The 22,706-nt window shown below is 42.9% G+C and overlaps 1 protein-coding gene across 3 annotated transcripts in view; it reads left to right on the top strand.

Annotated features, from left to right (window-relative positions):
* Window positions 1-22,706, top strand: part of nrp1a (neuropilin 1a) — a 64,799-nt gene that overhangs the window by 35,436 nt on the left and 6,657 nt on the right. For all 3 annotated transcript variants that reach the window (XM_082545600.1, XM_082545599.1, XM_082545601.1), the window contains 4 exons: window positions 13,211-13,366; window positions 15,400-15,544; window positions 19,217-19,548; window positions 20,829-20,973. In XM_082545600.1, coding sequence (XP_082401726.1) covers window positions 13,211-13,366; window positions 15,400-15,544; window positions 19,217-19,548; window positions 20,829-20,973 — 778 coding nt within the window. The remainder of the gene's footprint in view (window positions 1-13,210; window positions 13,367-15,399; window positions 15,545-19,216; window positions 19,549-20,828; window positions 20,974-22,706) is intronic.

Below are 22,706 nucleotides of genomic sequence, written 5' to 3'. Positions count from 1 at the left end.
AAGGCACGGGCTCCTTTACCACTTCCTCCAGCGGTTGGATGGTCTGTTGCATTACAGCATTTGTCTTTCTAAAAGGAAAGTCCATTGTTCACAGCCCGATAAGTGTAACAGCTTAGACTTGAAGGCTGCGCCGCTCTGGTTCTCTTCCATGTCATGTTGTGAGTTATCACAATGATTTCTTGCCACTCCAGCCTCCCCCTGTTTTAGTATTGATCATATTGAGGATTTGATTTGGCAGTAAAATCTGCATTTTTAAAAGGAGGGATGTGGTCTAATGAGCATGCTGATTTCCCAATACTAATCAGATGAAAACACAGAATGAGACTTGTCTAATTTCAGACTCTGTGAAAGAGCCAAGTCTGCGCTTGCCACGTAATTTATGTTTTGGTTTTTTTTCCGAGGATGTACTTGTGCCGAGCGCTCCGAGCAGAAGTCCAATTATCACAAGTGGTATTAAAAGACTAGAATTCTTCATTCCTCTGTCATTAAGCCTGTCCGTGGTGTTGCAACAAGCTCAGTCCCCCCTCGCAGCACGTACAAATCATCTCAGTGCGCAGTCAGATGCATAGTAATCAATTCATTATTTATTTCATTATCATCCCCTGACTGCAGTTTGAGGCAGACAGTTTTATTATTCATGACAGCCCGGCCTTTGATTCCTGGGCATTTTCTTTTGCTCTGCTTTGCCTCTTCTTTGCCGAACATAATCCAGATTTGTCATCCATTTTAATACTGCCTCATTCTGATGCATGGAAAGGAGGAGGGCGAGATGCTGGAGTCTGTGCGCTCTCCGCTGGGTAATTAGATTGGTGTGGTGGGTACAGCATTGAGTGCTGGGTTAGCCAGGTCATTAATCAGCCCCTTTGGTCTACACGGAGATGGACAGATGTCCTTTGAGGAGGTTTACAGGGGAGGGAAGAGGGAGGAAAGGAAGGAACAATAATCCCTCAAAACAGGTCTTTCTTTTTTCATGCTTGAAAATTTTAGGCTTACAAATCTACATCAAGGTAGAAAGAGATTTGTACGAATTACCCTGCTGCGCGACGTGTGTCTTTTTCAGATGCTTAGCAGTGGGGTTCTCTGGAGCAGGTTGAGGTATTAAAAAAATAATAAATGAGGATACACCACAAGTTTTCACACAGCACCAGTGAGGAAATGTCCGCATCTGTACAACACATTTAACTCTGAAGGGGAGGTATAGTCTATGGATTGGTGTAATGGTTCCTCGGGGAGCGTGATTAGGGAAATTGCTGAGAAGCTCACATAGTGTACAATGGCTTTGTCAAGGATGTCAGAGGAAGGATCTGATGGCCACCAAGAGTCAGTAAAGCATCTGAAGGACTCAATAAAAGACACTCCAAGACTGAATCTCTGTGAGACGGCTGCCATTGATTGCACATACACACAACATGAATAATTAGTGTGAATGCTTGAAAAGCATTCACAGTATTGTTGTTGTAATCTTTATTATTAGTGTGAATGCTTGAAAAGCATTCACAGTATTGTTCTTCTAATCTTTATTATTATTATATTTTATCTATTCCGTACGTTTTTTGTACTCCTACTCCTTCAAAACCGTTCAACTTAGAAAAACCATTCAAACACCATTAGATTCCTATTCTTTTGGACATGACTGCTTCTACTTTTCTCATTTTTAACATTTATATTTTTAATTTTATTCAACTTTATTCAACAAAAATTTCCCATGTATTTCAATGGGGAGACCCTTCAAATTCTCATTCAACTTACTCATTTTTAAACTCCTACTACTTCCACATACGTTGACATAGAGCCACCATTCAAACTTTAAAACGAAGACAAGACATTCAACTATTCAACTTGTATTTATCTTTTCAATATCTATTATACTTTTTCTTCAGTTCCAGTTTAAGTTTCATGATGTTTTTTCACCCGTTTCAGAGTTTATAATGGGTGTGTATGGGACGGAATGTTGGGGCTAGAGTGAGACAGCTCAACTGCTAGAGTGAGAGGAGCAAAAAAATTAATCTTAAAATCTTTTTTAAAACTGCTGCTGTGTCCACAGCGTTTGCTCTACAGGTATGATTTTACCCTCAAAACGTAGCCATGGCTGTCCTCTTTCATCCAATGTGTTTACTATTGTACTAGGTGTTATGGTTCTTTCATAAATGTCACCAATGCACAGCCTCCTCCCTCCAACTCTTCCATAGACTCTAATGTTAAAATGGCTCAGAAGGTTCGTTTGAAAATCAGAAGAGCATGGTGTCTTTCCACTGTCACCACGTCCATATAATAAGCTCCACAGGCATGAAAACTGAGAATTCAGTAGACTAGACATTGCTGTCACTCACGGTGAAAGAATTTTGTCAATACGACTTTTACTTTTCATTTGGGAACGATTTGTTTCGGCCTGACTTTTCTGTTCATTTTAAGCAGCAAAAGTGAGGCGCATGTCTGTGTACGTGTGTATGGAGCCATTGGGTGCGGTCACTATAGCAACCAGGCTCACACCTGCCTGCTTAACGAGCTCTGCCTGCCACTCTGCCAAAATTCATCTTAAACACTTCTCTTTCAACTGCTGCTGTGTCCACAGTGTTAAAGCCATCATTTTACCCTCAAAACGTCGCCATCGTTGTTCTTTTTCCAACATCTTGTCTTTCAAAGCTCAGAGATGTAAACTTTTTAAACTGTGTGGGTCCAAGTGGAGGGATCACATTTTAGTCATTCAGTGATTCAAAGAATATGACCTTTTAATATTCTTTCAGATGTTTTCTGACTCTAAATGTTCTTTTCTCATTTCTTAGGTTTTTCTAATTTAAAATTAAAACATTTTCAGCTTTTTTCCAACTTCTTCTTCTGTGTAACCTTCAGCTTTTAGCAGTTCAGCACTTTTGTTTTCAGGTTAAATTCGGGTTTTTTTTTTTTATCTCATTCAAGATTTTTAACTTAAATTCAGTAATTAATTCATTTCAGTGCATACATTCAGATTCAAGCATTCACACTGCAGTTTCTTCAGAAAATGCACTTTCTAGTTATTATTATTATTATTAGTGTGAATGCTTGAAAAGCATTCACAGTATTGTTATTCTAATCTTTATTATTATTATATTTTATTCTGTATTCCGTACGTTTTTTGTAATCCTACTCCTTCAAAACCGTTCAACTTAGAAAAACCATTCAAACACCGTTAGATTCCTATTCTTTTGGACAACACTGCTTCTATTTTTCATATTTTTAACATTTATATTTTTAATTTTATTCAACTTTATTCAACAAAAATTTATAATGTATTTCAATGGGGAGACCCTTCAAATCCTCATTCAACTTACTCATTTTTAAACTCTTACTACTTCCACATACATTGACATAGAGCCACCATTCAAACTTTAAAACGAAGACAAGACATTCAACTATTCAACTTGTATTTATCTTTTCAATATCTATTATACTTTTTCTTCAGTTCCAGTTTAAGTTTCATGATGTTTTTTCACCCGTTTCAGAGTTTATAATGGGTGTGTATGGGACGGAATGTTGGGGCTAGAGTGAGGCAGCTCAACTGCTAGAGTGAGAGGAGCAAAAAAATTAATCTTAAAATCTTTTTTAAAACTGCTGCTGTGTCCGCAGCGTTTGCTCTACAGGTATGATTTTACCCTCAAAACGTAGCCATCGCTGTCCTCTTTCATCCAATGTGTTTACTATTGTCCTAGGTGTTATGGTTCTTTCGTAAATGTCACCAATGCACAGCCTCCTCCCTCCAACTCTTCCATAGACTCTAATGTTAAAATGGCTCAGAAGGTTCGTTTGAAAATCAGAAGAGCATGGTGTCTTTCCACTGTCACCACGTCCATATAATAAACTCCACAGGCATGAAAACTGAGAATTAGGTAGACTAGACATTGCTGTCACTCACGGTGAAAGAATTTTGTCAATACGACTTTTACTTTTCATTTGGGAACGATTTGTTTCGGCCTGACTTTTCTGTTCATTTTAAGCAGCAAAAGTGAGGCGCATGTCTGTGTACGTGTGTATGGAGCCATTGGGTGCGGTCACTATAGCAACCAGGCTCACACCTGCCTGCTTAACGAGCTCTGCCTGCCACTGTACCAAGATTCATCTTAAACACTTCTCTTTCAACTGCTGCTGTGTCCACAGTGTTACAGCCATCATTTTACCCTCAAATTGTCGCCATTATTGTTCTCTTTCCAACACCGTATATTTCAAAGCTCAGGCATTTAAACTTTTTAAACTGTGTGGATCAAAGTGGAGGGATCACATTTGAGTCATTCAGTGATTCAAAGAATATGACCTTTTAATATTCATTCAGATGTTTTCTGACTCTAAATGTTCTTTTCTCATTTCTTAGGGTTTTCTAATTTACATTTAAAACATTTTCAGTTTTTTTCCAACTCCTTCTTCTGTGTAACCTTCAGCTTTTAGCAGTTCAGCACCTTTGTTTTCAGGTTAAATTCGTTTTTTTTTTTTGTTTTTTTTTAATCTCATTCAATATTTTTAACTCAAAATTCAGCAATTAATTCATTTCAGTGCATACATTCAGATTCAAGCATTCACACTGCAGTTTCTTCAGAAAATGCACTTTCTAGTTATTATTATATTTTATTCTGTATTCCGTACGTTTTTTGTAATCCTACTCCTTCAAAACCGTTCAACTTAGAAAAACCATTCCAACACCGTTAGATTCCTATTCTTTTGGACAACACTGCTTCCATTTTTCATATTTTTAACATTTATATTTTTAATTTTATTCAACTTTATTCAACAAAAATTTATAATGTATTTCAATGGGGAGACCCTTCAAATCCTCATTCAACTTACTCATTTTTAAACTCTTACTACTTCCACATACATTGACATAGAGCCACCATTCAAACTTTAAAACGAAGACAAGACATTCAACTATTCAACTTGCATTTATCTTTTCAATATCTATTATACTTTTTCTTCAGTTCCAGTTTAAGTTTCATGATGTTTTTTCACCCGTTTCAGAGTTTATAATGGGTGTGTATGGGACGGAATGTTGGGGCTAGAGTGAGACAGCTCAACTGCTAGAGTGAGAGGAGCAAAAAAATTAATCTTAAAATCTTTTTTAAAACTGCTGCTGTGTCCACAGCGTTTGCTCTACAGGTATGATTTTACCCTCAAAACGTAGCCATGGCTGTCCTCTTTCATCCAATGTGTTTACTATTGTACTAGGTGTTATGGTTCTTTCATAAATGTCACCAATGCACAGCCTCCTCCCTCCAACTCTTCCATAGACTCTAATGTTAAAATGGCTCAGAAGGTTCGTTTGAAAATCAGAAGAGCATGGTGTCTTTCCACTGTCACCACGTCCATATAATAAACTCCACAGACATGAAAACTGAGAATTTGGTAGACTAGACATTGCTGTCGCTCACAGTGAAAGAATTTTGTCAATACGACTTTTACTTTTCATTTGGGAACGATTTGTTTCGGCCTGACTTTTCTGTTCATTTTAAGCAGCAAAAGTGAGGCGCATGTCTGTGTACGTGTGTATGGAGCCATTGGGTGCGGTCACTATAGCAACCAGGCTCACACCTGCCTGCTTAACGAGCTCTCTCTCTCACTCTGCCAAAATTCATCTTAAACACTTCTCTTTCAACTGCTGCTGTGTCCACAGTGTTACAGCCATCATTTTACCCTCAAATTGTCGCCATTATTGTTCTCTTTCCAACACCGTGTCTTTCAAAGCTCAGGCATTTAAACTTTTTAAACTGTGTGGATCAAAGTGGAGGGATCACATTTGAGTCATTCAGTGATTCAAAGAATATGACCTTTTAATATTCATTCAGATGTTTTCTGACTCTAAATGTTCTTTTCTCATTTCTTAGGGTTTTCTAATTTACATTTAAAACATTTTCAGTTTTTTTCCAACTCCTTCTTCTGTGTAACCTTCAGCTTTTAGCAGTTCAGCACCTTTGTTTTCAGGTTAAATTCGTTTTTTTTTTTTGTTTTTTTTTTTATCTCATTCAATATTTTTAACTCAAAATTCAGCAATTAATTCATTTCAGTGCATACATTCAGATTCAAGCATTCACACTGCAGTTTCTTCAGAAAATGCACTTTCTAGTTTAGACTGTCTTGGAGAGAACCCAACTGTCAATACCTGAAAGCCTCTTTATTGAGCATCTCATAATGGCAATATACAGTACACGCTATCCCATACAGCTGGGGCTTTTATTTTTTATTTTTTTATGCTCATGAGCTTGAGCTTGTCTCCATATCTATAATTTAGCTGGAACGGATCCTGCCATTATCTTCAATCTTCTTGTCAGGATGCATTATCCCTGACTACTTTGTCAGTATTTATGTATTTTTTATGTGTCTCTGATAAGCTAAATTGTTTAATCATAAATGGAGATAATGAGTCCCTTTACTCTTGTCATGCGTGCTTTAATCTCACCTTTGTTGCAGACATCAAAGGTTCAGAAGCATATCGGTGTTTTGTTGACACAATATGCCTCTTTATCTCCCACATGCAATATTAATCTCATGGTAAAGTCAACCGTTTGCGGGGGATATTGTCACAGGTTTAAGTTGCAATTTGAAACACGGGGGGGCACAGCCCTTCCTGGGTGTATTTGCCCAGGCAAAGCCATACAGCAAACTGTGCTTTGAATCTGAGGCCAGATAAACCTTCACCAATCAAACACTTGCAGAGAGCCTTGATAATGGTGCAATTCCTTCCACCAATCAGATAAGAATGAACGCTAAATCCATGTGGTCTGCCCACAGGCTGTATATAATAAATGGACAAAGGCATGGTTATGTCAGATTAGATTGTAAAGTCTCACTTTGAAGCCTCAAGTTAACATTATGGGCAACTGCTTCTAGTTCGTTTGTTTATTTTCTTTTACAGCCAGAACTAACCATATATGCTAATGCTAGTAAGAAAAAGATTTCATAGACATCATATGTGTATGACACAGACATAATTTCCCACTAATAAGTGCTAAATTACAATACTATACTTTCCGTTCCTAAGAGTTGAGCTTGCTAATTTTATAGAAAATGCTCCAAAAATCACCAATACCCCAAAAAGCATTCAGGCTTATCTTTACCTGACGGCTATGCTAACACGGGGAGCCATAACCAACAGCTGGTCAACTATGTGGTGCAGACCATCCAAGAGGTTCGTGCATCAGTTTTAGTGAGTCAAATTCTTGTGTCTTACTCATTTGTTAATTTGCGCTGATGGGCAGATGTGCAAACTGTGGATGCTAGCTTTAGCCGATAATTTATTAATCTACTCGCTTATCCAAATGTTGCTATTTCTGGTTTGGAAAGGCCAATATGTCATCTGCAGAAAAGCTAACACTTGAAAATGAGGAGTCCAGAAACCACTGCATGATGTCATAATGTCTATATCGTTAGTTTTAGCTAGATACTGTGGCGTTGGCTTTTTTTTTTTAGCTCTCTTGCAGCTTGGATCTGACACACCCTATTTTCCATCATCTAAAAATGTTCTCTAAACCCTAGATCAATGATTTGTGAAAATGTCTCCTTCATTGCTATTGTCTGCTTCTTTACCTCAGCCTCTGTTTGGGCTTACTTCCCATACCAAGTGATAAGTAATTAGAATATGGACTAGTAATTAACAGCAGATTCTCAGTTGATGAAGTCTAGTGAGAGCCGAGGAGCGGAGGCTGGCATGCAGCTGCTGGTGAGATCATCATCGTGCCTTACAAATGGAAACAATGGATGCTGTCTGTGCCTCGCTCCTTCTAGGCCTTGCGCTCAATTGGAAAATCAATGAGAGAATAGAGACCCACACTCGACTGGAGCGGCCCAAAAGTCAGACTAGAAATCGAAACATGAGGGATAGCATGATGTAATTAAATGAAACAGTGCTGCATAAGTACTCTGAGACAAAACCTCAGCTCAACCATAATCAGCTTCATTTTCAGTGCCTGAAAGTCCCGTAGCCGGTCATCATCTCCAAGCGATCACGTGCAGCTGCGTATCCTGAGATCAGATCATGCAGCCACTTCCAGACGTGACATACCTTCAGGTCTGCCCTGCTTCCCATCCCTATCACTGTTTCTGGGTTTCATAATCATTACTCAGCACGTTAGTCATGTGTGTGGCATGGCTGGGAATGACCCTGGAGTTAGTGTGATAATGATGATTCACAAAGGAAAAACTTGAAGCCAGACTGTTATCCTCCCTCTCCAATCACGCAACAGTGCATATGTTTAAGCTCACCCCCACCTCACGCATGACAAACCAGGCAACCTTTAACTTAACTATCGCTGTCATCCAGCCTGTACATCCCTCTTTGTCAAGAAAACAGATGATCAGCGCATGGGAAGACCTGCATAATTCAGTGCCACCAAAGAGGTGCCGTGGTGCTAAAAATAAACTGTAATCCTGTCAGGTGAACACTGTGATAAATGGAAGTTCGTGAGAGGAGCTCATAGGTCCCGGAGCATTTGAGTAATACAATTTTAATGAAAGAACAAATTAATTACAGTTTCCAGGTAATTGAGCTATTCCTACAAAGCTCCTGCTACACCAAAAGTGACTGTGGAAGAAATTAGTGAAGAGATTGCCAAAAGCTGGTTTAGAAATACTGCATCTGGGAATGGAAGCGTGTCTCTTTAGCTTCGTGGCGAGGTATCTTTGCGAATGTCAGCTTCACCGAAATGTCAGCCTCCTCTCATTACCATACAAAGAAGATTGTAATCAGATTTTGTATGCAAAAAAAAAAAAAGAAAGTGACTCGAGACTCTCCGCCTGCTTCATCACTTCTGACTATACTACCCTTTGAGATCCATAAAGCATGTCCAGGGGTTGTTTCCTTGACCGGGGCTTCTAACTGTGTCTACCAGCTGCTCGTTGACTTTGGAACTCAGAGGAGCTCTCCTTTCTCTCTCACCCTGGGCATTTCTCTTGTTGTTGTTTTTTGGTGAGGGAAAACGAATAAACTTGTTCCCTAGAGGCCTTGGTTATTCAGTCAGCAGCCCACACAGATAGGAAGCTATTCCCCCCCCCCCCCCCCCCCCTGTTGGGCAAGCAGAGAAATGGATTTCAAAGAAAAGTACTTCTTCTCGCAGAGTACGGATTGCTCTATGCAACTCCTTGGCAACTCAATTATAAGCCAATCAAGCAGCGAGAGATAGAGCTTTTGAGTCTTTGCCGTTTCTTTAAAGCTCCCCCCCCCCCCCCCCTTCCCCGCCAACTCTCACACACACACCCCTCCTTCCCTCCCAGGCCTTATAAACCACGTCTTCTTTCTACACCTACATAAAACTGACAAGGCTTTAGCCTCGAAATACATATCATGTGGCCTTGCTGCACATCTGAGTCATGCAGAGACAATACACCTAATGATCACGCCTACAGCTCCTACTGCCAATGAGGTATAATTAGAAAACTTCAAACTAAGCCACACTTGCGCAAACAGATACAGAAATACAACGTCTATCTGAACACATGCAGTGCATCCGAAAAGTCTTCACAGCGCTTCACTTGTTCTTCACATGGATTAAATTCATCTTTTTTGTAAGAATTTCCCAATACTTTTTTCACTTCGTGATTATGAGGCATTGTGTGTAGAATTTTGAGGTGAGAAATTGAATTTAAGGCTGTAACATGACAAAATGCGAAGCAAGTGAATATTTTCCACACCCACAAACTTACACACCAAATCAGATGTAATCAAATCAGACCATCCAGACGCCTTCTGTTGATTTCAGTGTGTCGGCCTGATTGCATTCACACCAGGCTTTAACTGGCTGATGTTACAAGCCCGAGCCCACGACTGATTCTCTTTCTGCCTTTCTGCTTCCATTACATTGCGGAACCACCGGAGCTGCGCGCACTGGCATTTGTGGGGCATAGGGCTTTTGACTCATCAGTTTGCCTCATAACAGGAAGGGAGAAAACATCTCAGGCGCACGCACACTCAGAGAGAAAGTCACACATATTCTGGACTTTGCCGGAGCAGGAAAAACTCGTGGGAGACAAGGACACACTGAAGCCTTGCCCACATATCAGCCTGCCACTGCTTTATGGAAAGATTGTGGGTGATTTCTTACCCCGCCTGGCATGTTTATGGCTCAGGTTGTGTGTCCCACCAGATATGAGTTACTGTGCACCGGCATGTCCCAGAATGTGTGTTGTCATTTATCTATAGGTGGGCTCGAGTCCAAACACTTATGCAAGGGGAAAGAATAACAATATGGCAAATGCGCAGCAGATACAAGCTTTCGTTCTGTTTGATCAGCAGAGTCTGGAAACGCAGAGCCTCCCTTTAGGCCTGCGATTAGGAGTCATAATTCACACCTTCCTCGCAGTCATTACATCACCCATTAGACATGACTCAGCCTTTCATCTGCAGATGACAAACGGCTTATCATCTGTGAGTGATCTATTTACCCAAGCTCCGCTGTGCACTCACTTTCTAAATGTTGGCTATCGGTTTATGTATATAGGTCAGCAAGTTCTGTCCTGTGCTCTGGGCTAAAAGGAGTCCCACTAGTAATCATTATCTGGGCCTGTTTGTTTTCACTGCGGTCTCTGCGGCGTAGGATGGACTCTGCTTTGCATCCAAGCGCCCTGGCAGCCCGCCTTCTCTCCATGACCCGTGCAACCCCGGTCTGTTAGCGCAGCCTCAGCACCGTTCTTCTGCTTCTAACAAGCAGCCATTAATAAATCATGCTTTGCTCATTACCCAGGCCCTGTTATCAGGCTGTGTCTGTGAAATTGATCTAGTCTGTGCACTTCTTCGCGGGAGACTCTGCACTCGTGTCCCTCACATCTTGCGAGGCATCGCTGTCAGCCACTTGTCCCTCCCCTCCTAACCTTCTCCTCGCCCTTCACCTCTCCTCTTTCCCTTTTTTTTTTTTTTTTTTTTACCTCAATTCCACTGTTGGACTTACTTTCATTACAGCATTACAGCGATTTGGTTATGCCCACCACCGTGATAGTTTGTAGGAGTTTAAAACAAATGAGCGTAAGGTGATTAAAGTATGTAAAACTGGGAAGTGAGATCGCACAATCACGAACGCTCATTTTTACCCACCGACAAAACGTCTCTGCTAATCAGAAATATTTTGGCACGCACATGTCCTGAGATTGTCTGAGTCTGAGCACCCACGAGTGTTCCCAATTAGCCCCGCCACTCATTTCGTTCCCAGAGGCTCTTCTCCTCCATTAAACTTAATGAGATCCATTCAGAGAAAACAACCCCAAGGCCAAGTCTTCCTATTAGAGCATTTTCAGTGAAGCCTTTACAGTAAACTGCTTTGCTATTGGTCCAGGCTGAAAATATGTCAGACTGGCCATTTGAATGCAGATGTTAAAGACCTGCCTTGGCTAATGCACTAAACGCCAGCACAGACCCAGCTTCCTCCATCCACTACTGGCACATGCAGCCGTTTTAGCCAGCAGAGAGGAAGTAAGTTCCTCTGTTATTAAATGGGAACTGGCTGAAGCTGACAGGATTTGATTTTGTTTCTATTTGCAGACCAAAAGAAATCAGGGGGACTTACTGTAAAAGCCCCTTGAGCCTGTAGACAGGAACAAAAGTATTCTGTCTCCGTATTTGACTGTCTTTTTTGTTAGTCTTCATCCATCCACATCCTTTGGGCGGCCAGGACAGAGTGAGAGAATAGCAGAGTGGAACCTCATTTATTGCTCCCATCTGTTTATGTCTTTATATTTCTGGAGCGGGATTGACCGGCATTCTGTGGCATGCAGATATTCCTTCCCTGCTCTTCGCTCTGAATCATTAAGGGAAGCACACTACTGTATATAATGTTGGCAGGCAAAGTAGGTAGATTCTGTGTGGCTTTAGTCTCAGCAGAGCTGGAGCCCTGCTAAGATAACCCTGGCTCTGATTGCCTAAAAAATGCACACGCTAAAGTCTGCTCACACTCCCATAAAGGATTTGACTGTTGTCGCACATGCTCAAGCCGACTATCTCCTCTGAGTCGATGCAGTAATCTGCTCGAGAGTCTGGTCGCCATCCGTCAGGGCTCAAGCCCATCTCACGTCAACATCAAAGGCTTCGTCTTTCCCCGTGATCTTGGAAATCTGTTCCACCAACGCCCAAGCTTCTTGCATTTCTCTTGTTTTTCGGGGGGGGGAGGGGGTTAAACGGTGTCCGCACGCAATACCATTACTCCTCATTACCGTCAGCTCAGCCTGTCAAAAGACGGTGTTAGTGCTTGTTAAAATTAAGCACGCTACTTTTACACCGAGGGCTTGGGATTCTTTGAAAGTTTTGCAGGTCGACACCACACCCACTCTTTTTCTTTGCCTCTGCTGTGGATGATGGGATGATAGGTGAGGTCCAAGGAGCCTCTGCAGTGGTCAGAGCGAGCTCATTTATTATTGCTGGTGGCTGAAAAATTATACCTTTATCCCGCTGGTAAACGAATCAACGGGATCAAAGCAAGTTTTGAAGGCCGTTCCTGCCGCAGACACAGAAGCCGCGGGGACATATATATGTGTAAGGACGAGGATTCTGTCTTTCCTGGCAGTGATAGTGATGGTTTTAAACAGGCATGATGGCTGGCAGACACAGACTGCGCTCCCTTTTCCAGGTCTGATGGAAACCAGCCCCACTTTCTGTCCAGCATCATCTCTGAGTGCAGCACCCATGCACTGAGCAAAATATACGTACACACAGACATTCACTCCTCCACCTCTCTGACCCTGCTACCTCTGGCTGTCTCCTTGTGAAAATATAATAGCCCTGCAGTAATGTACTGCAGTTCATGATTACTTTATAAAGCCCTGCATATTTTAAAGACACATCATTTGATATTCAGTCTGTATCTTTCTTTCCCGCTCACAGGTTCTGATGATGTGATTGCAGACCCTGTTTTATTCACTTCTATCCAATGAGCTCTCGCGTCCCTTCGCCGGAAATTAAGTTGTCATCCTGTCTCTGCTTCATTAATGCGAATATCATTTTATTGCTGTTTATTAAATTCCAGGTAGCTGCTGATGAGGCTATGACCGGAGGTGAATCAGATAGCGGGGACTCATTTTTAACTCTCCAACTTGTCTTGTGTATTATTAATATAGGCTGTGCGCTGAAAGCCGTCTTTACAAAAGTTGTCAGGCAAAGAGCTTTACATTGTAGCACTTTTTGCCCAGGCTAATCAGCGAAACACTAAAGGAGAAAGTAAAGTGATGGGCAAACTCACTGTAAACTTGTCTCTCCTCTCTTCACCCTTTTCAGGTGGACCTTGGGTTCCTGCGGTTCGTCTCGGCCATCGGCACCCAGGGCGCCATTTCCCAGGAGACCCAGAGGGTTTACTTTGTCAAGTCCTACAAAGTGGATGTCAGCTCTAATGGAGAGGACTGGATCACTTTGAAAGAAGGCTCCAAACAGAAGGTATATTCCTCAAGAATTAAAAGTTTATTTTGAGCCACGAGTGGTGTACCGGCACCACCTCTGTGTTATGAACTATTTTTGCAGTGAAAAAGCTTTATTTATTCAGATAAATGAACAGAACCCAGAGCAGTTCAGGCACCAGTGATCACAATGTGAGATTGATCAGTTCAGATGCAGCATGAAAGAAGGAGCCGAGGTGAAGGAGGTTTATGGTCAGCTTCCACAACTGCTGCAACTATGCCCTCGTTAAAGAAGCTTTAATAGCGTGTCCTACAGGCTGGGATTACAACTAAGCTTAACTCCATGACCTGTCTGAACTAATGTTGTGCTCACTTTCTGATAGTGTTTCTAGATGCTTTGGCTGTAGCTCTTCATAAGACTGTTTTGGAAGAAACTAAATCATCAAAATAGCTGACGTTCACTCCTCCTTGACCAGTGACTGTGTCATGAAAAACCACCCATGCACATGTGCTACACTTGGAATATCCCGTCCAAACAGCACATCTAGCTGATTTAAATTGCGGTCTTTTCAAAGTTGCTTACGAACTCAACTAAAGGGGAAATACCGGGCTGTATGTACTTAAACCACATTCTCCCAACATGTAATTATACACTTTAAATCAGTAGGGTAATATACCCACTCTCCGTGTAAGCGCATGACATTTACAGCAAAAACGACGGCAATAAAGTCCCTGCAAGGAGGACCGTGCTGGAATGTTGCCTCTGTTTTATGTCAGGGACCTGTCAATTTTTCATTTAAGAAGCAGGGAAAAACAAAGACTTGACAGACCAGAGATAAAGAGGAGCGGGAGCGATGGTTGTCGTGTTTGAGCAGCTGGCAGAGAGGGACAAGAAAAGGAAGGAAGAGAGGGATAGTATGCTTGACCGGAGTGAGACAGGCGATGACCACTGATTGCAGATCAGCCTGTCAAACAGGTTTTTGTCCATCTGGAAGCCTCTCTGTGGGTGTCCAGAGGGCAAGGGAAGAATGTGTGTGTCCATGTAAATACCACAATTTCCAATCAAGAGTGTGAGGCTACCACTCATATCAAGAAGTTTTCAAAGGCAACAGAGCATCCAAGAACGATTGTTTGTGCTGCTGTGTACATGTCCCCCAAGCCCTCTCCAAAGTTCACTGTCACTTCTATAAAGTGGCAGCTTAAAGGTACCGTGGTAAACTCAGCCTGCGTTTTCCAGGCTCTAAAGTGCTTTTGTGCAGAGGGGCACCATTTGGTACATGCTGAGACTGCAGTTTGGCATCTTAGCGCAGCTCCGGAAAAAGCCACTTTACAGTTAGCGAGTGGAGACTCAGCATGACTTTTGAGAGAGTGGAAGGTTTTCTTACAGGTTCCCCTTAGTGATGTCCCTGTACTCAAGGAGTGCATGGCAAGCAGTTGGACACAGCTGCATGAACTACTCTTAGTTTTTTACTTTAGAGTTGATTAGCCAAACTACCAAACTTACTGCCTTTCTATCTCTTTTCCATCCTGCTTACTTCAGCTGGGTTCCTCTTTGCCTCATTGCCGCTAAGTCACGGAGGTCAGGAGGTCATGTGGTCACTGCTGTGATTCAATTACCCGGAATGAACTGTGACGGACTGCGGGGAGTTGTTTGGCTGGGTGGCCAGCCTACTCATATGATGCTAGTAAACTGTCAACAGACCTAAGGGGGGGACAGTGACGTCTGTGACCTTTCAACAAGACACTGCAGTAAAACCTCCAACTGATCAGGAAACAGAGGACAGTGAAAGAGCATCTTGAGCCAATCTGGTATATCTCGTCTCAGGTTTCATAGTCACATTACCCAGCCTGTGGGGGCTGCTACATATGGAGAAAGAGGAAACATTTAAACCATCTCATTAAAAAAGTGGCCATAAAGCTTGCCTTCCAATGCTACATCTTGTGTAAACTTAATGCAGATGAAGGCCGATCTCTGAGCTCCAGTGAATTCCGTCTCCGTCTCGTAGAAATTCTGCATCTCAGCAGCTCAGCATATTCTATTGATAACTTACTTCCCTCCTGCATCTTTCACAGGTTTTCCAAGGCAACACCAACCCAACTGACGTTGCCAAGACGAAGCTTCCCAAGCCCACGCTGACGCGCTTCGTTCGGATACGTCCCGTTACCTGGGAAACAGGCATCGCACTGCGCTTCGAGGTGTACGGCTGTAAGATATCAGGTTGGTTGCTGCTGAGATCACATACACATTCATACAGTGACTCCATATTCCATTTTCATACGCCTAATCAGCTTACACCACAGACTCTAGTCAGAATTTCTGCTCTCTTGCGGCAACCTAGTTGATATTTCCCATCCAGGCCTCACTGGTGCAAACACCTCCCTCCTTATCTGCTTCCTTTAAGGCTAAAGCAAGCTGTTGCATAATAGAGAAGTGGTGCATGAAGGAGGATTGCCTATTTATGTCTCCCCATGTTTAGATGTACCTCATCCAATATATATGAAGCCAACAGCTTGCAGGCAGAGTGAGCTGAAGCCGGGTGGGCTCTGTTTGGGCCCATCCCTCCTGCAGATCTTTCCTCAGCCTCCTCTTTAGTCTGGCTTTGCTTTTAAAGCTTTGATTTTGTTTGTCTCATCTTTGCCTTTTTTTTTTTGTTGATGTTATTTTAATGTGTGGTATGTGCATGTGTGTGCGGCTCCCTTTCGTATGGTTTTTAGCACATCTGCCTGACTCTCTGCGGGATTATGAACATGTGTATTGAATTCTAATTAGCACTTGGATGTGTGTTTTGTTCCCCTGCACTTACAAATGAAGTGGACAGGGACAAAATATATGAAAGTAAGCCTCTTGTATTTTTTCCAATGTTGTGAGCGCCCAGGATTAAAATTAGGGGTGGAATTATTTGCAGCCAGCTAAATGTGAGCCGGTCGAGTGTTGTTTTTTAAAAAAAACTTTTAATGGAGCTTTGTAGCTCTCTGGTACATATGCAGAGCACTGTGGGTACAGCAGGGTTACAGATGGGGCGTGTGTTTTGGGGCGCACGACCAGACCGCTGCGCAGAGCATAAACACATCACAGGATCGAAGTCACCACAGGGCCTCGGGAATGACGTCAGCACCCCTGGGTGCTCTGAAGACACTGCCAGCTTCACTGCATGCTAGCAGAGAACGAGAAGCTCTGAGGCTCTTGAGGGCTGCATAAACTCAGTGACTCACTCCGTTCTACACTTAGTTACAAATCCTTGATACAAGATCTTGAGTAACTAGTGCTTTTAAAGTGCTCTTAAAGTTCATCGCCGCTTTTCTCACCAATAAAGGACTTTTCAAATCTGCATTTTTTCCAAGTTTTCCCCTTCCAGTTTTTCTTTAAAGCCATAACTTAGGCATCACAGGAGAGGAGGAGTAAAATCCCAGAATGCGGCAAGATGTTCTCCCTTAAATCATCATGGTCGCGTGCCGATCTAAACAGCTACTCATTAATGAACAAGATCCGCCACCCTGTTGTTAGTAAATATGCCGCGGTGTATAAATATCACTGATAAACCACCGATGCTCCACCCAAACCCTGTGCATGGCCCACATAGCCGCGTATCACCTTGTGCTTGCTCCCCTGGGTGTGCCGCTGCGTGCATGGCATCGCAGCTGAAGTCAATTAACAGCTCCAGATGACCCAGGCACTCGGGCAGAGCGTCTAAGCTCAGATCAGTGTCTCTCACACGCACTATCACACATGTGTACCTTTCTCTGTATCCTCCCACTTCAAAGGGGGTTCAGTATACCTTTGCTCTGCCAGGGCCCAGCTCACTGATCGCTCTCAAACAGATTCTGGCCAAAGATGAAAGAAAGTGGGAGAAAAATAAAACAGTCGAGGAGCATTCGCACAGCCAGCATTTGTTACATGAGCTCCAATTTGGACCTTTTCGAGAATGCGGGAGCAGAGATTTGTCCCACGGGTTCTCACAGGAGCCGGTTTAGATAACTGGAGACAGAGAAAAAGAGAGAGAAAGACAAGTCTGAACGGGGCCTTGTTTTCTCCAAGTTTTCGCTGACTTTTCCCAGACGCAGCTACGCTATTGATTCCTGCTGCGGTACAGTGCACGCTCTGTCTCATACAGACACAGAAGATGTAATAATGCTGGGATTTATCCCTCCGTGGGAGCCAGATAGTAAATATATTATTGCTTAGCACAGGTCTCTGACTCAGTGTCTTGGGATTAAGTGCTGGAGGAAAGATAGGACGAGACACACAGGAAGATTTAAGCCCAATAAAAGCTGCTAATACAAGTGTCAGACTTCGAGTGGCAGCTCGTGGAAAAGTTTTGTGGACTCCTGTGGATTCTTTCTAGCTATGCAAAGAAGAATTTCTGAAGTATATAATATTTACTGCAGTCTCTCTATCGCGCTGCAGTTCAACCTTCTGTTTGGGTGGGGCAGCCAATTAAAGGACATATAGCTTTAAGTAAAGGTGACCTCTCACTTTAAGAGAGAGGAGAGCTAAAATGGCTTGTTTCAGACATAATGTGGACTGAGGCCCAGCAAACATTGGGATTATTTTTAATTATGAATCATGCAAAGTTACTCTAGTAGAGAATGTAAATGCAAAGCTGGAAGAGAGTGTAATCACTCTCCTTTACAGTGTTTACAGCATAAGTAAGTTGCTGTGCATGACTTTTACAACATCTCAAAAAGACAATCCCGTCTTGGGTTCAGAACTATTGTGTCCTTATCAATCACTCGCATGGTACAAAATTACTTCACAGAAAACATTTGATAAAAGAATATGAACATAATTATGTCTATCTACAGATAAAGCATAACTTTCTCCTTAGGTCAGTTCATACAGCTAAAAATTACAGTAATCCTAAATTCAGAGCAGCCCACCAGTGTGACAGAGCTTTAAAAACTTATTATCTGAGACAAATTTGTTTTTATTTTCACATGTAGTGTTAGAGTTTGCTGGGTTTTGACTGTTCTAACCAGAAATTTCTACATCCATGTACAGTCAATAAGTTTTCATTGGAATTATATCTGGCCACCTTTCGTGTAATATCAAGGCAAAAACATGAAAATGGACAAAAAAAAGTTTAAGGTTAAAGCATTCAGATGGTTCTACAAGCAGTAGCGACGAATTGGTGCCCTTCGACTTCATTATACAAGGGGATGTCACTGGAAACAAGGCTTGAGAAAAGAAAATGAAAAAAAAACCCAGCTTTCTCTCTTTTAAACAAACTGGAGATGGAATCAAAGATCATAAAATATACAAAAAGTTAAGCTAGAGATGATCACAGAGGTAGAATAAAAAAAATAATACAATGAAAGAGGAGAAAAAAGTTTGGAACTTTGGACAGGAAACAACAAGGTGTTCAAAGATGCAGCCCCACAGATGTTAACAGCTGCGGAGCAGAAGGTAGACGAGTGCAGCAGCAGCAGCAGATAAAACACAAAGAGAATGTGTTTTTGTGTGTATATGAGTCTATAGAGGGAGGGGCAGAGAGATGAAAAGAAAAACTGCTCCCAGAATGCAGGAGATGGAAACACCAACAGAGAGGAGGGTTTTAATTGGCTGCCTGGAGACAACCGCTTCAGGCAGAAGAATTAGTATGCATGAGATCTGCAGGCAGAGAGACACAGAGAAAGAGAATAGAGGCAGAGATCACAGTAACATCACAACGAGTTTGGGGAATAGTTGTCCTCACTTTGACTTTGACTATCCATGACGATGCCCCTGTATGAACTCAAATTCACTGAAGCAGAGCCGTGGCAAGCCTGATGCTGAACCTCAAGCCTTTGGATGCAGATCGCATGTTTTATTTTTCCATCTATCCGCTCTCTAGGTTTTCTTTTGTTTGTGTCAAAAAGCTAAGCACCTTTTGCTTTCCCATTTGCCTTTCAGAGTACCCGTGTTCAGGCATGCTGGGCATGGTATCAGGCTTGATTAATGACAACCAGATCACCGCGTCCTCCCATACAGACCGGAGCTGGGTACCAGAGAATGCTCGCTTGCTAACAAGTAGGACAGGATGGACCCTGCTGCCCCAGCCACAGCCCTTCACTAACGAGTGGCTGCAGGTGGATCTCGGCGAGGAGAAGCTAGTGAGGGGCTTGATCATCCAGGGAGGGAAGCACCGAGAAAACAAGGTGTTCATGAAGAAGTTCCGCCTGGGCTACAGCAACAATGGCTCGGACTGGAGGATGGTGCTCGACACCAGTGGAAACAGGCCGAAGGTGGGTTTTTCTCTCTTACCTTGCACAGTGCCCAACAATACTTGGGTATGTGTTCAGTTCTGCTATCAAATCAGAAGATTAGTCTTAATCAAAGCTCTCTTGTATCATTTTTCAATTCATGCACCCAGGACTTTTTTTTTTCAAGAGCAAGGATTGGAATTGACGTTTTGATTTAACAGAGGTTTTACCTTCAGCACTGTGGAAAATGATTTGAATACCAACTTCTAAAAATGTCTCTTAGACACGTCAGAGCATCGATTGTGATTATGACGCATTTAGTCAATTTTCACCCGACTACGCGCCGGGCAGTTGTGAGTCATTGAACAGTCATTGTGAGTCAATTTTAGGAGTGCTTTGAATCACATTAGGATAAGCATCTTGAGTCTCTCAGAGTCCTTCCCCCTGTTCTCTCCTCCTGCTTTGTATTCTGCATGACACACACACACACCGTTCAACCCTTTCAATGGATAGTGAAACCTCTCCAGAGAGGAAGGAGGGGTGAAAGGGAGTCAGAGGGATGAGAGAGGAAAGAACGGGCAACAGTCGAGAAGTGACCAGAGATTTATCTCCCAGTGGCACTGCCTTGCGCTGAAGGCATACTTGCCAACACTTTGCTCGATGCATGCACACACTTACACACAAAGTATGTAAGTGTGTGCATACTCGCGGATGCAGGCACACACACCTCCGAGAAGAGCTGCAACAGCTCGTCCCCAATTACAAGTGTCCCTGACAGGGCATAAATCTGATCCAGATGGGCTGATGGTTGATTTATGAAGGGAGTGAGGAGGATCCATATCCCGGCTGTCCTAGTTAGTGTCCTTTCTCCTCTTGCCTAAGAGTTTCCCAGCATCTAAGGCTCACCAGGCGTCTTCACGTGATCAAACCCATTAATCCGCTTCCGTCATTCCTCTCTCTCTTTCTTGGCTTGCTTCTCCCACACTGCCTCCTCTTTTCCTTCGTTTATACCTTCCCACATGGAGGACCGGAGAAAGAGTTAAAGGAGCAGAAAGTTACCCTTGTCAGAGGTGTGAGTCATGCTGTCTTTGCCACTGGACTCCTGTGTCACTCACCTAGTCTGTGCTTTGGATATCAGCAAGATTACACATCTGGTCAGCTTATTTATTTATTTTACTTTTCATCTGTCCACCTACCCAAAACAACCAACCCTCTGTATCCATTTTCAGAACGTAGGAGTAATTTTGCTGTAGGGTACCTGCATTTGGGGGGCTGTAGCAGTCAATACTAATCTTTATCACTCTTGCCCTTTTCCCTGCCAGATATTTGAAGGCAACAGCAATTATGACACTCCTGAACTGAGGACCGTGGAGCCTCTGCTGACCCGTTTTGTCAGGATTTACCCAGAGAGGGCCACTCCTGCTGGGATGGGCCTGCGGCTGGAGCTGCTGGGCTGCGAGATTGAAGGTAAAGCTCAAAAACATGTAGGACTTTCAATAAAATCGATTGCATTGTGTGTCCTCTGTCTAAAATGCTCCTTTCTGTTTTGATGCACAAAACTATAAAAGAAATAGAGTAGTATTTCTATTGACGCTGGTGACATTTCCACCCGTGGTGCTCATTTCTCCACCAGCAACAATTATGTGTTTACCAGTGGTGGCAAAGTTACTCCCCCAGAGTGAAACCTTTCTTCGAGCAGTTGACATTTTCAGCTATAGTGATGTTTTTAGTCACGAAAATGACATTTTCACTCCCGTAGTTGACGCCAAGACTGTCTTCGATTGTGTTTCATTTTCTCCCCGTGATGATAACCTTAGTGGGCACACCTAGACCTCTCAGACTACATGCTCACATCTGACGTGTGTTGACTCACACGCAGGTGAGCAGTCTATCATCCTAGCTAATGGCATGGCTGTGAGGAGCTAGCGCGTCATGTCTTTGCCACAGTCCTGTTTATTTAAAGACGTGCATGAGCGCTCCCTATGTCGAGCCCACAGCTGTCCAGCTCCTGCTCTTTATCCTTACAAGGGATAGTTGTCTTGTCTCCCTGTAACATCAAAGCTGCCCCCAATAGCTAGCCACTTCTACAGGGGATCAAATGAAAGCCCACCTGGCCCACTAGGATTATTGCATCCTGGCCCTCATCGCACTCTTTCCAACCTCGGCACGTCTTTCTTCTTTCAAAGGACTGCGCCCACTTTGCTATCTTTAAAATTACCATTATTTTTTTCCAGCTCTTTATCTGCCTCTCTCAAAGCTGATGTAGCACAAAAAACGCTCAGCAATATAAGCACACGGAGCATCCTAGCCCTAAGTGGATTTGCATATTGGATTTCAGGGAGGCCCATTCTCTTGTAAGCCTCATGGACTCCCACCGGGAGCTTTAGTCAGATGATAATGCTTGTTTTCGCTGTTAATGCCAAATACACACAAACTCGCACAGATTTATGCACACAGACCAACTGCAATCACCTTGCCAAACATGTGGTTACAGTAAACTGTACACAGTCGGGTGAGTGCACAGGCAGGTGCATCTCCTAGTGTGTACAAATGTGTTTGTGTGTGTATGTGTGTAGCAAGTCGTAGCAGGAGGCCGAAATCCTCATTTCTATGAGAGGCTCCCCTGACGCAGCGCTGACCCCATCCCTGACCTTCCCCACCCTGAATCTGACAGGAGCTGATCTGCCTCATATTTCATCTAGCAGAGAGAGCGAGCAAGAGCATTGGCTCACACACATGCACAAACACACTCAATCGCTCTCACGCACAACTACAGATATTGTACACATTTTTCAAGATGCTTGCCCCTGTCTGTCTTCGCCTCCCTTTTGTCGCCTCTCTCCTCATTCCTTCTCCTCGGCCTGCACTGAGGAAGCCAGTTTAATCCTCAGACAGTGCAAACACTTATGAAAGGTTTGGACTACAGGAAGTGTTTTGTAGCTCCTATAACTATTGGAGGAAATACACTTTTTTGTGCGGCCATACAGTGCAGGAAGAAGGACTATCAAAAGTTCTTGGAACCCTTTGATAGCGTTTCAAAGCTGCATACAAACTGGAAGGAATTTGTGGTGACATAGTGACCAGAGACCAGAGGCTGTAGTCGGGACCCACAATAAACTTTCAAGCAAGTGAAACTACCAAAGACAGTGAAGAATACTGTTGATTTACAGAGAGTCACCAAGGCAACCTGAGCCTGAAAT

Source organism: Aulonocara stuartgranti (assembly GCF_965226115.1).
Source record: "Aulonocara stuartgranti genome assembly, chromosome: 9".
In the NCBI taxonomy this organism is placed as follows: Eukaryota; Metazoa; Chordata; class Actinopteri; order Cichliformes; family Cichlidae; genus Aulonocara; species Aulonocara stuartgranti.
This window is presented reverse-complemented; position numbering and strand designations above follow the sequence as displayed.